The following is a 15838-nucleotide window of genomic DNA, read 5'->3' as shown; positions in this document are numbered from 1 at the left end:
AGTTTTTTTCCAAAAGCAATTATTTTGTCAAAACAAGCAGAAAGTTTTTTGAGTCATACATATCGGATGCTTAGTTCTCTTAAAAACTGCAATTTTTTGCACACTTAGCTCGGTATCTCCAAAACGGCTGGACCTGCCTTTGCCAAAATCTAATCACGACTTCTCCCCGTCATTACGAATTGAATGTTTCTTAGATCATTCAAATCGGATGGTCTCAAAAATTCTATTTCTATTATCTGCACTCTTTGCTCTGCATCTTCGAAGCGTCTGAACCTGCCTTTGCCAAGAACTAATCAGCACGTCTCCCTATCGATAGAAATCAAATGTTTTTTGAACCATTCAAATCGGTTGATCCGTGCGCCCGAAAACGTGGACGAAAAAATGTATCCATACATACATACACACACACACACACACACACATACATACACACGCACATCAATTTTTTTTTATTTATGCCAAAATGTTCAGAAACCGTCAAAACGCGAAAAAATTTAAAAAAATTTAATTTCGATTTTTGGACGATTACAATAACCTACGGGAAGTTAAAAAAAATAGAATGTGTTTTTTGGACTTTTTAAAATAATTTACAAATTTGTTTAAAATATTCCCAGAAAGTGTGGCCCTGGCTTAGTCGGTTTTTGGAGGCTGTCAATGCTGTCATTTTTCTGTCAACATATCAAATTTTAGCTTCGTGTCCAGACTTTTTTTATAATAATAAAGGTAAGGATAATAAAAGTTAAAATTTAATTTTTATCAGCTATGTGTATTTAATCATGTTTCATATTTATTTGCAGGATGCATAGTATTTTTGATGAAAAAAGGCTTCGAAAATGTGAAGTCAAATATGGGCAAATATCTTACATCTACCAATAACATAAAACTAGAAGAATAACAACAATTACTAAAATGCAAGATTTGATGCAAGAATAGAACATGTCACTTGAAACATCCATGGTTTACGCTTTGCTTTGGTGGGAAAGTTGTTGAAAATAAAATGTTTAGTATCTTGCAATATAGACCAATTGTGGAGGACTATAAAATTGCAATGTGCAAATACAATAAATGGCATGTAGTGTTGAATAATAGGCATCCGTATTATACTCGATGAAAAACATGTGCATGATAAATTATTGGTTTAACCACCTGGAGGTATGTTTCATATCGTTTTACATAAATAATTATTCAATACAAATTTACTAGTTACTATAGGAATTTAAATTTATTTTGAAGCTATGTTGTATTAATATTGACAGTAAAAACCTAAATCTCAACTTGAGGTTGTATTTTATATTAAATCACTTTGCTTAATTTTATTTTGAAGTCAAATGCAAAAAACTACAGTTTTTACATTAGTTACTTTTATTGATGATATAACTGTGCGTTATCACAATTGAATGAAATGGCTAGATTGCAACCAATGTCTTGTTATTAATTCAGATTCCTTTTATCACTTGCCTTTAGCGTTTGGTGGATTATAAATAGTACCTTATGATTTTTGGGTATCTCTTTCAACACATAACGAAAAAGCATATGCTAGTAAATAAGATAATTTAATAAATAGATCAATTACATAATAAGTTTGGTACAAAAATATAATATTAATATTAAAATTGATATATCTTCATGTGATATTGCTATATGCTTTAGGTATATCGAAATCAAAAGCGCAGCAGAGATTACTCACTGAAATAAAAACAAATATAGATCGATTATTTTTATAGAATTATGACAAATACACAACAACAATGAAGCTATACATAAAGAGTGTAAAGAAAAAACAAAAAGGAGATATTAGATATATAAAAAATTGAGACAACAACTGATTGTATCTATTTCTTACTTATATAAACAATAGAGTATAACTTACGTGCATTGTTATCCTGAGAGCTTTTTTGAGAAACTGAATGGAGGTAAGAATGGCATCTGACGAATATAGTTTCCATAGTGCAAATTTGTTCAAAATCCTTTACAACGTCATAATAATGACTATCACTGAAGCCATATGTATTTTCAAATTTGTGTACCCACTCTGAACGTATCACTTCAACCATTTGAAAAAGCTGTAAAAAAAAGAATTTATAATATTATCTTAAATATAAAAACTATGATTATATGCCAGAGATATAATAAAATAGAATATTATTATTTCCATCTGTATTATTAATAATTATTCTAAATTCAAATTAAAATTTATTCCTATTTATTTCATTCATTTTGTTAATAACTATTTTCAAAGAAAAATGCATCCAACTTTCATTGTGCCAACAATGAGGTCCACATCAAAATTTTATATAACTAATTCCTATCAAATGCGTGAAATCACCATTTTGTGCAAATTCAAAGCTTCTTTGACCAATTTTATGCTTTTTGACCTGTTTATTATATATCATCTGAATAAACATGCTCAATTTAGTTCAAGTTGTTACGGACAAATTAAAAATGTTTTTTCACAAAATAGCAACTATCTGAAAAAATATTGTCCTTACACCTTTTTTTTTGATATTGTCAAATTTTCATAGAGTTCATACTGAAGAGAAGTTTATCTATTCAGTAGAAGCAGAGAAATCGTGGGTATCGTAAAAGACAGGGTCATAATACTTAAATACGAAAAATAATATTTAATATATCAATATGAAATTATAATATGTAACAAGTACTTTCGAATTATTGGAACATTTTCCCTTTTTTTGTTCTCCTTTGCAATGTATAATATGCATTCCAATAATACTGTAGTTTTTTAACGGTAATTACTGTTTAAACGGTGGTTACCTTTACTTTGGCCAATAAATTAAATTAAATTACTTTGAATACTCTCAAACATTATTAAAGTAAACAGTTACAAATTATTTTTGTTTTCTTAGATGAAAGGATAGTATGCAAACCTGTAATATAACATTTAACACTGCTTTATATTTTTTACTTAGAAAACAATGATCGTGAACATAATTAATAAATTGTTCGTGGGCGCAATAAAGGTCCTCATGCGCTATGGCTGATTCCATCTTGTTTTGTAAGCAAGCCTTTGCTACAGTTAGAACTTGGCCGTATATGTAACTAAAAAGAAAAACATAAATTAAAGTAATTTTAATAAATTGTTTCTGCTTGTAAATATTTCTACCTGTAAACAGAACCTATACTATGCAATAGCCAATATCTAAGAACTTGCAATCTCTTTGATACCACCTCTACAGCTCGAACGTAAGTATGGCGTCTAAGTCCATCTACAAATTATTTATTTTATTTTGAATGTAGTAATTTTGAATAACAAATTTTTTCACTTACTTGAAAATATCAAATTTCTTAATGCCCATGTACACCAATTAAGTTTCAATAAAAATTGCATACATTCATCATATTTTTTTAAGATTCTTTCAGAAATAACCAAAGATATTGGATATACTATGCTGTATGATACCTTTATATCACTCAATGCTTTTAATTTACTGGTATAAGTTGCTGATGGATTCGTTAAATGAACACAAAATAAATGTGTCAAATTACAGAATTTAGTATACGAAAGAAATGCTTCTAGTTTACAGTTCATATAATAAGGACTTTGCCATTCATCGCCCTCATCCATCTAAACAAATAATTAATAAATAAGAAATACATTAGCAAAGCATCACATGAATTATAGATTATCAAATTTATCTCAAAGTTGAAAATACCTCAGTGAATAACTGAAAGTAGAAATTAAATAATATTCCTGCTGTCTGATTTATCATCACATTCTGCAATGCATCCAAATGTTTACTAAGATCAAAATCTTCTTTCAAAACTGTTACTACTAATTTGCATGTTTCGTTGCAATTGCTTTCTAGAACTTCGTTTAAAGCTTTATCCAATATAGATTCTAATGGACGACTCGGTGCCAATTTCATTCTGTAATGTAGAGCCAAATTATGTAGAATTTTTTTTAATTATTTGATATTTGTTTTATTGTTTTTAATCCAAAAATAAATATGGTTACCTGGCACATAATTCATCAACATAATTTGTTTCTTCATTGTAGATTATACGTGGTCGAATCTCTCTCACATGTCTCTTGAAAACTTCTTTTAATAAAGAATTATGAATATCTGGCATAAACAATAATTTATTTGGTTCATTGTTAATGCCAGTTTTTCGAAAAAATTGATTTCTATTTAAATTTGGTGGCAAGGCTTGTAATATTTCACGGAAGAAGGATTTGAATAAATTTTCTGCAATATTAAAATAATGAATGAACTGTTCAAAAATATTGTATAAATTTAAAATTACCTTTTAATTTTGTTGTTTTTGAAATATCTTTAATATGCCCAAGTTTTTGCAGGATTCTAATACTTTGTCCAGCATTTAAAACTTTATTCATGAGAGTGCTTAGCATTTGATTCTGTTTATAAATTTCATATTCATCCATACTTCTTAGATAATAATCGCCCAGTTTATCATTAGCTTTATTTTCGCTTTAAATGAAATATCATATTAAATCATATGAAATTCGACCTATATTCAACTCAATTGTAGTTTTTTACCTAGCTATAGTGAATTCATCTTGCCAATCTTCCAAACCCCCGGAATTCAACCACAATGTTATTATATTCAAATAAACTTTTATACAGTTTACAAAAATGATAAAGCTAAATGAGGCAATTTCTGCTTCAGCAATATGACAATTATTGTACAGCTTTGTTAATAAATTAGTAACACATACATTTGCAGGTGTGCTGTGCCAATCTAGAATGCAGTCCTTATGAATGATATTTAACGTATGAATTTTGTCCATATAGGGGACTAAATTTGTTCTTAATGTCAAGATAGTGAACACATCATCTGAAAAGAAAAGATAAAAATTCAATTCTATTACCTATTTATATTTCGATATAATAAAATATTAGATTATATACATAGTTATAAATTACCTTGTGCTCTTACTTTATTTTCCAATTCCATCATAAAGTTTTTAATTGGCTGTAGAAGTTGTATAATTGATTCACGATATGCTTTGTAAGTGAATGGTGCTCGTATTTCATTATCCTCGATTACTGAATCAAAAAAGCTTTCCATAGTGTATAGTATATCCAACCACTCGCAAAAGGGCTGAACATATTTTTCAAAACTATCCTGTTGAAAGAAGAGAATAACAATGAATAAAAATAGTTTTTCATTAAGATATTAAACTAAAATGACTTACAGGAGGCAAACTTGGAATAGTAACATTATTGTGCACTTTAAATTTATTATCTTCATCTCTAAAAAATACACGACATGTATTGGATGTTAGTGGTTCATGTAATAACCACATTAACTCTCTCAGGACACAATATTCAGATATGGTATAAATGTTCTCAGAGTTCACTATTCCATATGATAAGGATTCAACATGTGCCTGCCTGTAATAGGTTTCAATTGATTTCTTCATCATATATATAAATATTTAACATAAATTTGTAGTTTGGTTATTTCAATATATATATATATATATATATATATATATATATATATATATATAATATACAGGGCCGGTCCTGCCTTGCATGCAAAAAATGCGGGCGCACGCCTGATGGGGCGCCAAGTCAAGATTCGGAAATAAATTTTTTAATATATTATTCGTTTTTTTTTTTTAATATAAAATCTAGAATACTTAATAGATTATAATAAACAATTTAACTTAACTATGGATACATAGAAACAGAAAACATATTCAGTTTGCAATGTGATATCTGTAGAAACAATTAATTACTCATGCAAATTAGTAAATTATTGTTCTGCTTATTATTTAACGAACTTATTATATTTTTCTTAGATCGAAGTTAATGTGGAATCGAAAAAGAAATTATTTAGTGTTCAATACCGTAAGCGCAAACCTACGAAAGTTTAAATTATTGGGCATTATTGATGAAAAATTGCAAGGTGATTTAGTTTGAACGGAACCTGTTAAAAAAAATAGATACAAATTATAATAGAAAAAAATAGGAAATAGGTAGTCAGTCAGTGCTTAGAAAATGGCTACAACACCGAGAAACTTAATTGTAACTTTTGTATTTGTTGAAAATGTTTCGCATCTGATTAACTTTGAACTTTGAAGACATACTTAGTTAGTTCAGGAAATATGTAATTTCTTTGCATCTTTTAAAATACGTTAAAAATTTAACTTTAAAACAACAATCTAATATTCTGAATCAGATGGGGAAGTAAACATGAATACAATTTGACTTTACAATATCAATAAGTTACTGATGCAATTTTGGATATTGTAAATAATGAAAAACAAAATTAAAATTAAATTTAAAAAATCTAACATGAAAAATGAATGTTATGTTTAAAAATAAAAATGAGTTTAATGAAATAAGTGAAAAGTTTCAAAAGCCAAATATTAATATTACATATATGTTAGAAATACTTGAAAATATAAAATATTTAATTATGGTCAACCCGCAAATCGCTTTAATTTTCTAAATAAAATTAAAATCAATGTATTTTATACACTTTTAGATTATTTCTAATTCTTTGTGTGAATTTACGTAAATATTCATATAATTTTAGAGATAAATGTTAAGACAGTTAAAATTATTAGGGGGGGGGGAGGCGCTAGAACAAATCTTGCATGCGGGCGCTCTCCACCCCAGGACCGGCCCTGTATATATATATATATATATATATATATATATGCTGAATTTATTACTTAATTTTGATGTTCAAATGTATGTTGTTAATATTTATTAAATAAATAAATAAATAAATAAAAAGATAAATAAGTAAACATTTAAGATAATCAATCTTTGAAATTGATGTATTGCCTTTAAATATTAACACACACACACACACATTTATATATATATTATATATATAAATTTTACCGGGTGGTTGCCCAATTAGCTGCTGGATGAGAGCTCTGAGCCTCATAGGTGGTACCATGTTCCCACCATGGCAGTTGCAATGATTCCAAAAGTAACCAATGATCTGGTTTGGCACTTTTACCTGCTTGTTTTCTTTCTTTACTAAGTTTTGCAGATCTAGAGTTACGAAAATTTGTTTGTGTGCATTGCTCTGAAGTTTGTTTTGGCTTTGGTTCTGTAATTTGTTTTGGTTTGTTTTCTGAAGTATCTCTACTTTCCACATTTTCAAAATCATCATCATTATCATTCTCATAATCTTCATAATCATCATCATCATCATCATCATCACTCCATTCCTATTATGAATGTCGGATTCATTTCGAAAATAATTAAACAAAAAACAGATAGAAAAGTAATACTAACACTGAGAGATTCACTATCGTAATCAGTTCTTAAATTCAGATCTTCTGCAAGAATTTTTTTCCAATCTATAGTTTCTTCTTCGTGTAGTGTTAAACATTTGAATGTAGATTGTTTACTTTGCAAATTATCGGGCACTGAACCAGTAGGATTATATGCCGCATGTATTGTTAAAGATAACAAGGTCCACTTTAAATCAAACTATAAAATTAAAAGATTATCAAATTGTTAAAAATTAGTATTGCTTAGATACATATATTTCAACCTGAGGATGGTTTTCAAAATATGGATTATTTATAAATTTATTATATAAATTATTCAATTGATCCGAAGCTTCATTATGACCATGTAATTTAAATTTTTCTATTAAACCTGACATAGAACGTGTAATTGCATGGCTATCCACTGATAAAAATCTATGATTTTTTATTATGTTTATTCCAAAATTTTCAAAAGAAGATATTTGTTCAGAATCACAGTCCTGTAAAAATATTAGTGCTTGTTATTACAAATTAATGCATGATATCCAAATTAACATAAAATTTCACTAGAGGCACATGATTAATATTCAATATTTTTGAGACCTAAAATAATATCTGATAAAAATAATTTCACTTGTATTTCATGTGTATGTGCATCCAAATCACGAACCAAAATATTTTATTATTTTAGTATGATTTTCTTTGAAATCAATTATTAAAGCCTACATTTTATATGAACTAAATAATATTAAATCAACCAAATACAAAATTTGGTTTTGTAAAAATTATAGAAATTTGGTCTACCTGAGGACAATATAATTTAATCAATTTGCGTAATTCACAAATGATTTTAACTTCTTCATTTTTGTTCATGTTTAGTTTAAAATTGAAACTGTATAAGAATTATTATTAAATTATCTTAATAAATTATTGTTATTATTATTATAAAAGTAACTAATAAATAATAAATCTTATTGTTTATAAAAATCTGGAATTGAATACATGTTTACAGACATGTCAAAGTGACAGCAAGTTGACAGTTGCTAAACTGTTCTATTCCGCCATTGTGGCCAACATGATTTTCGTATTGCTAGTGTGGCATCACTGCGAAATCTACTTCGACGCAAGACGGCCATTTAATTTCCTTTTACCTTCTGTGCTCAGCTTGTGGTTGATCGAACACGTGCATTCGTGAAAAATATTAATTTAAAAATGCAGAAACAAAAGAGGGAACCTATTCATGCTGTCCAAGTTTTTGGCAGAAAAAAGACAGCCACCGCTGTTGCCTATTGTAAGCGTGGACGTGGAAATTTGCGAGTAAATGGACGTCCTTTGGAACTCGTGGAGCCAAAAGTTCTCCAATACAAGTTGCAGGAGCCTATTCTACTTTTAGGCAAGGAAAAATTTGCCGGTGTTGATATCCGCGTTCGAGTAAATGGAGGAGGTCACGTCGCACAAATTTACGCTATCAGGCAAGCAATTTCAAAGGCTTTAGTTTCCTATTACCAGAAATATGTCGATGAGGCGTCTAAGAAGGAAATCAAAGACATGCTGATTCAATACGACAGGACCCTATTCGTGGCAGATCCCCGTCGTTGCGAACCAAAGAAATTTGGAGGTCCAGGTGCCCGTGCACGTTACCAAAAGTCATACCGTTAATTTATATTATCTTTTTTTAAATTCTATTATAATAAATTTGGTTTGACAGAATGTACGTGTATCATTTCTAGTTCTTTTACAGAGTTGAAGATAAATCACTAATATTAGCTTGCCAATAACATTGTTTTTTTAAGGTATAAGTGTCAGCGTTGAAAAGTTCAATGCCAATTTCTAGACAGTAAATTCATTGTGAGCAAGTGTAAGTCAACCTTTCTTTTACATAATTCAATAAAGTTACAAGTTCTTTTTAGTGTTACTCGATAATTATTTCCAGGACCACTTCCACGATCAATTAGTGTAAATTCGCTTTTGTTTGATTTGATTTGATTGAGATGAGTATTGATCACTACTGATTTACAGTGCCGTGGCAGTGATTTACTGAAATAAAGTGCATGCATGATTTCTTTTAATTGCATGATGTAAAACTCTAAACTGTTAGCACATCTCAATTAAAAATATGTCGAAACTTAAATGTTTGTCGTAATAAGGTTGTTGTAATTGAATTCTTCTCTTTATAGTAAACTGCATTCTTATTTTGCAATCACCAATTTACATAAACAATACACATTCATTCTGTTCTAGGGAGTTATTTGTGTAATAAATGTTATTTCTATGTTATTTTGGTGAATATTTTAGGGGTATACTCTGAAATTTAAAGCAACTATGTTACAATGAATGTAAAACATTTATTTGAAATCGATTAATATGTATAATTAATTATAATTGTTAAATAACAGATTTCAAGGAGCTGTCATAATGTGTAGTCACTGTATTTGCTATGCATACTATTATAATAAAAAAGTATGATTGATGGTCTGAGATATTTATATTAAAACATTTTCATTCATATGTTTTGATTGTCCAACATCTTCATCCTGCAATTTACAAATGATATATCATTAATTATTCATAATTATGGCAAAAATGAGAAAAAATACCTTTCTTCATTTTCTAATCGGTCTCGTTCTTCATAAAACTCCTTCAATTTTGTTGAATGCATTCTTTTCCTGTGTGCATAAAAATTGCCTGAATTGACAAAAGTTTTTTCACAGAAATTGCATTTATATTTTCTTTCCCCTGTATGTTGTGCAGCATGTGCCTAAAATTTAGAAGTATAATAGACAAATGAAACAGAATTATGTAACTAAACTAAAAACTTACATTTAAAGTGCATTTCATCTTGAATGTCTTGTTGCAAACATCACAACTGTAGTGCTTTCCTTCTATGTGATGTGTTTGAGTATGCAATCGTAAGGCTTGTTTAGATTTGCTTTTGTAAGTACAAAATTCACAGCTTAATGGAGCCTCAGTGTGTTGTGTCATGTGTTTGGCTAAGCATTGCTTGTTTTTGGACCTGACAGGATAATAAATATCAACAGAACCTTAGAATATGCAATTACAGTGAACTTAAGGACCTATAAATAATTAGCTATACTAGTGAGATATTATTTTCTTACCATTTGCCACATTCTGGACATTGCACTTGATTGAACATTTTATGTTCATGTGTGCCGAGATGATATCCAAGGTTTCCTGAATTACTGAACCTATGGGCGCATATGTGGCATACATATTTGTACTTATCTTTTTGGTTGACTTTGTGAGTTTTGTTTATATGTGTCGAGAGAGCACTCGCAGTACCAAAACTGAAAGTAATCATATCATACAAATGGTGGCAGCATTTATTAAGAACAGGACCAGCAATTTACATTGGAGGTAAGTGTAAAGAATCAAATGCCATAATTAATAATTTCAGATAACTGTTCAGTTTTTTTATTCAATTTAAATAGTGAGTTAATTATCTACTAACTTCAAAAGTTCATTGACAGTGTGATAGCTATGTAAAATAAATTAATTTCTCCATGAAAAACCAAAAAAAAATACTTGTTTATACTCTAGCTACTCATAATCAGCCGAATAGCATTTTCTTATTTCACTATAAACTATCTACATACAACTTACATTTTACCGCACTCTTCACAAATATGCGTTATCTTTTCCTCCTCATTTAAATGTGATGCCTGATGAGCTGTTAATGCACTGTAATAACTGAAACGTCTTGAACATGTTGGTTCTGGACAACATAAAGGACGCTGTGATTCTGGTAAATGATTCTGTATATGATTTTGCAATATTTTAGGGCAGGTTAATATCTTATTGCAAATGGTACAACTGAAAAATACAAATGTTAATTAAAACTAGTGTTTCAATCTTATTGTATTAAGTAGGACTTTGTAAAGAGTGGTGGCAATGCATTGGTATTTTTTGCATTCAATTATCAGGGATGAAATTTTCAGTATTTTATTTTAGTTTGTCATTTTATACTTTGTGTACATTGCTTTAACTAATTATTTTTGATTAATGAAGTGGATGGTAAAAAATATTTCAAGAATTGAAAAATTTCAGATACTGGTAGTATTCTGCAGTGGTTGCAGATATTGTATCTGAACTGGCAACTAATGTTAGGAAAACAAAATGATAGAAGCAACAAAAAATTGATGTTCAATTATAAATTATATTTACGTAAAAGCCTCTGGTTGAATATGACTTGCCATGTGCATTGCCATTGCCTTCTGCCTTGTAATTTTTTGACCGCAACAAAGAACATAGCCTTTTGTATTATGGACTTCTTCATAATGTTTTATCAAATTGGAAATAGTCCTAAAAATTATTATTCTCGTAAACTAAATTAAAATGAAAATTAAATACGAATTATTTCATAACATACGTAAAACATGTTGTATTGATACAAATGTTACATTTTAAACCAAAGAATGTTGCTAACATATTGTCCAATTTTTTTCCAGTGATAGTTAATCTACAATTCTTAATAAGTTCTTTGGGAAATGTGCTATTGTCAAAACTTATTTGATTTGATTCAGTCAACATATCCTCATCGTCAGATTCATAATACTGTTCCGTATCACTTAAATTAAATTCAGTTTTTATGCTCACTGAAAAAAAAATTCTATCAATATTGTTTTGCAACAAAATAACATAATAAGGGTGTTATAAAATACCAATTGCTAGGTTCAAACAAACATTTGAATTTAGAATATAAAACATTTATAATCAATATTTTCTGTGTATAAAAAATAGCAAACGGTAGATGACTCTTTTATACATAACAATAAAATCAGCAGATGAATTAAAATACATTTGAAAAAAAAACTTGAAACTATTTAAATATTATTATATATTGAAATTATGCCTTAAACCATTTGTGGTTTTGTTTTCTTTACTACTTACATTCATTATCCACAGATTTAACTTTGGCAGAATCTTTATTTATATAATTTGGCGTTTTTGCATTTGGATTATTAAATTCTATTTGGGATATCATATTATTTCTTTGCTTTTGCATCGATAGTGGTAGATTATCTTCCTTCAAAAACGAATTTAACATTATAAGAATAAAATAATCAATGCATACAGAATACATTTTAAGATATTTGACTTACAATATTTGTTGTTTCATATTTAAACAATTTTGATTTTTTTTGAAAATTTCTCTGAGCTAAATAAACCTATAATAAATATTTAAAACAAATAAATTTTTAATTACACAATTAATTGATAATATAAAAATTAGTGAAGGTTCAAAGAAGTATGTAAAATGAGACTAACTGTTTGTGCAAATATATGAAATTGATTTAAATTATTTAGGCAGTCCTCACAAATTACTATCGGGGTATTATTTTTATAGTGAATCTGAAACAATAAATCCTCATATAAGTTGCTTGTTTGATTTGTTACGTCTGTAGCGAAAACTTTACGTTAATAGATAGATAATCTAATATTTTGGTTTTAATTAAGCTTTCGATTTCTTTGTTAAGTCCTCTCAGCAATTTAGTGTTGCATAAACAAAGTTGACATGCTTCAATCTGTGCCATATCTATATAAATTATATTTCTTCCATTTATTAAGGCGTAACGCATAACATTTCAATTTATTTGTTCATGACGTTTAGCTGTCATTTACTTGTTTATGAGGTGATTAGTGAAGTTAGCAACACGATGTAGAAAATTTCAGAGTAACCAATAGCAAAGTAAAAGTTTTATTTTTGAAATTTCTGGACCAGAATTAAATTATTATATATTCGAGGGGAACAAATAAAAAAGCAGTAATTATTGATCAATAATAATTAATAACAATCGTTTTAAATATTTTCAAATAGATAAGTATAAATACTTACGCTTATTTATCTATGCTATATATTTTATCGCTTGTATATTATATAGCGGCGATCTTATCACTTGACACTTAAGAATGTTTACGTTAACAAGAGATGCCAAATTAATCCATCTTGGGATATATTTCTTACGATTAGAACAACGCATATAAAATATATACATTTTTAAACTGAATTGTAAATTTACAATGAATAAAGAAAGTATAAAACTTCGTTCATTTTTGAAAATTTTGAAAAAAAAATCTTTTATAAATTTTTAAATTAATTTGAATCATATAAGAACCTTAAAATATTAAAAATCTTGGAATGGAACTCAAAAAAATGCAATAAAAGTAGTACTCATTTTTAAAATCTTTATAAAATATCTGATAATTTGATGTGCATATGTCTAATGAACATTTTTGAACGCGATTTTTTTTTATTTTTGCCTCTGTATCTCCGAAATCGCCGGACCTGTCACTAATATAATATAATAAATATATACTATTCAATCGTCAATACAAGTAAATTTTTTTTTTAAATCATTCAAATCGAGCGCTTCCATAGATAAGTAAGCATGAGCGCTCCGTTGCCTCAAAAACAAAATTACCATTCTTTGCACTTTTCGACCCGTATCTTTAAAAAAAACGGTTAGACTTTGACCTGTTTTCGCCAACAACTAATCAGCACGTCTTCCCATCAATAGTAATCGATTGTTTTTTCAATCATTCTTCTTCATTTAAAACGGTTGATGCCTGCGCCCGAAATCGTGAACGAAAAATTGTATCCGCACATACTTACACACACACACATACACAATCACATCTATTTTTCTAAGGCATGCCAAAATGTTCAGAAGACTTAGAAACGTGAAGATATGCAAAAATTTTATATTGATTTTTTTGAGATTACTATAACTTATCCTACGGGAAGTTAATTAAGAAAGTAAAAAGATCTTGTTTTGAGATTATGGTAGTCAACAAAATTTGGATTCCGAAAAAGTACTTATTGTAAGAATAAATTTTTGGGTTTTTTTGATGATTTTATCTGTTTTTACTTTTCTTTGATTCCTATAAATATATTGATTTTTTTACATTAAAAAATCTAGTGTTTTCAATTGTAAAATTTTATTTTGCGTATACGAATATTTTTCAAATTCTTATACAAAAAATCATACGTATTTCATAAATGTATTTATAATTTTAAATATATTAGAGCTTAGAGTCGCAAAATTTAGCCCTTTCCTCTCGCGAATTGCGAGATTTATATAAATTTTGCCGTCAGAGCGGCGGCATCCAAGTGGAAAGGGTTGATATTCTGCTATACAAACCTAATCCATGGAATTATTTTTAACTATTAACGAAAAAATGTTCAGTTTTTTAAAATGTTAGTTGGTAGTTCCAAAATGTTAGAAAGCTAGATTTTGATTTTAGTTTACAATAAGTATCAGAAGAAAACCAAAAAAGATTTCAAAATATTTGAAAAAAATTTGAACGAGAACATGTATGAATGCAATGGTGGTTTGTGCGTTCCAATGCAAATTAGACGACTAGAAGAATGTAGTCACATAAAAAAACAACTGATTACGATTATACATTTATTAATAAATACTGTACAAAACTCGCATATATAAATCTATAAATTCTTATTTCTTTTAAAATAATCATGCAGCAATTGACGATATAACATTATACAATCATATTTTTCTTTCACTTAAATCACATAAATCAAACGTTGCTAAATTAGACAAATACTGCCAAAATGTTATAATATCTAATTGTTATAGCTAATAATTATCGCTTTCGCATTATTAATAAAACATTCAAACATCAATCAGTCACTTATGGGTATGGATTATAAATAATTAAATTGATCTTGGCATTTTTTCTGATTATTAATAACATTTATTTAGGTTCCACAAATTATTAATTATATAATTTTTTCAACATAACCGTGGGAGTAAAGTAAAACATAAAAATAAATAGTAAGAATGCAAACAAAATGCATTTTTGAGAAAGAAAAATGCAAAGGAGGCTGCAACTATTAGAAATATTTTTATATAAACCTAATTAAATTTCGCGAAATTTACTTTATACGTGTAGTTTAGGAAAGTTTCAGTCCAATGACTGAAACACCATCCATGTTTTCATACTTTGTTACAATTGACATGTATTACTTAAATGCCAATTGGAAAACAATATAATTTATTGTATAATGTAATTAATCAAAGCAATCATAACAATTACAGGTTAACATTATCATCAGAATCATCGAAATAATTATACAGAACAAAAATGTTCTTTTCCTTAGACTGCTTATTTTCTGATATCACGTTTTTCGTGTGATCGCTTAATTCTTGATTTACAGAGTTATTCATAAAATAATACACGCAATTACACATAGCAAATGTCTTTTGTTGCCTTAAACAATTGTCTGCAATTAAGATTTATTGTTTTGCACTATGTTTAATATTTATCCCTTTCTGCGACATGATTAAGGTTTCCATTCATTGGCAGTTCATTTTGTGCTTGGGGTTTATTGCTTTTGGTGGAATGTAAAACCACCAAGCAGCAAAGAAAAATATCAACGAGCAAGCTTTTCCTATGAATGCTGCTCCAACCATATACCTGAAATTGAAAAATGTATTAAAATTATATTTGAAGACTATTTTTAGGTCTCGGATTTTAGCAGAGGTGGTTAGTTACAAATATATTAAATGAAATTATCGGTCCAGTTTCGTAATTCGCAGTTAACATTTTTTTATATATAAAACTTATGTCTAAACC

General features: G+C 28.2%; 4 protein-coding genes across 4 annotated transcripts in view; 1 reads left to right on the top strand and 3 right to left on the bottom strand.

Moving 5' to 3' along the window:
• Positions 1-15838, bottom strand: part of LOC113374978 (protein tyrosine phosphatase type IVA 3-like) — a 137030-nt gene that overhangs the window by 59395 nt on the left and 61797 nt on the right. The window lies entirely within an intron of this gene.
• On the bottom strand, positions 1604-4951 carry LOC113378393. Its single transcript, XM_026618922.1, has 10 exons — positions 4905-4951; positions 4518-4815; positions 4264-4448; positions 3974-4205; positions 3672-3885; positions 3286-3583; positions 3122-3224; positions 2886-3057; positions 1871-2063; positions 1604-1686 (listed from the first exon to the last, which is right to left on the bottom strand). The coding sequence occupies exons 1-10, from the start codon at positions 4936-4938 to the stop codon at positions 1625-1627; spliced, it is 1791 nt and encodes a 596-aa protein (XP_026474707.1). The 5' UTR covers positions 4939-4951; the 3' UTR covers positions 1604-1624.
• On the top strand, positions 8354-8932 carry LOC113378396 (40S ribosomal protein S16). The gene has a single exon (XM_026618925.1). The coding sequence runs from the start codon at positions 8435-8437 to the stop codon at positions 8879-8881; it is 447 nt and encodes a 148-aa protein (XP_026474710.1). The 5' UTR covers positions 8354-8434; the 3' UTR covers positions 8882-8932.
• On the bottom strand, positions 9626-11783 carry LOC113378394 (oocyte zinc finger protein XlCOF26-like). Its single transcript, XM_026618923.1, has 7 exons — positions 11610-11783; positions 11405-11542; positions 10844-11053; positions 10339-10527; positions 10043-10235; positions 9820-9980; positions 9626-9756 (listed from the first exon to the last, which is right to left on the bottom strand). Exons 1-7 carry the CDS (start codon positions 11768-11770, stop codon positions 9726-9728), a joined length of 1083 nt encoding a protein of 360 aa, XP_026474708.1. The 5' UTR covers positions 11771-11783; the 3' UTR covers positions 9626-9725.

The sequence above is a fragment of the Ctenocephalides felis genome, unplaced genomic scaffold (assembly GCF_003426905.1).
Source record: "Ctenocephalides felis isolate EL2017-DRISC unplaced genomic scaffold, ASM342690v1 CF-g0.4_SCAFFOLD_01886, whole genome shotgun sequence".
In the NCBI taxonomy this organism is placed as follows: Eukaryota; Metazoa; Arthropoda; class Insecta; order Siphonaptera; family Pulicidae; genus Ctenocephalides; species Ctenocephalides felis.
This window is presented reverse-complemented; position numbering and strand designations above follow the sequence as displayed.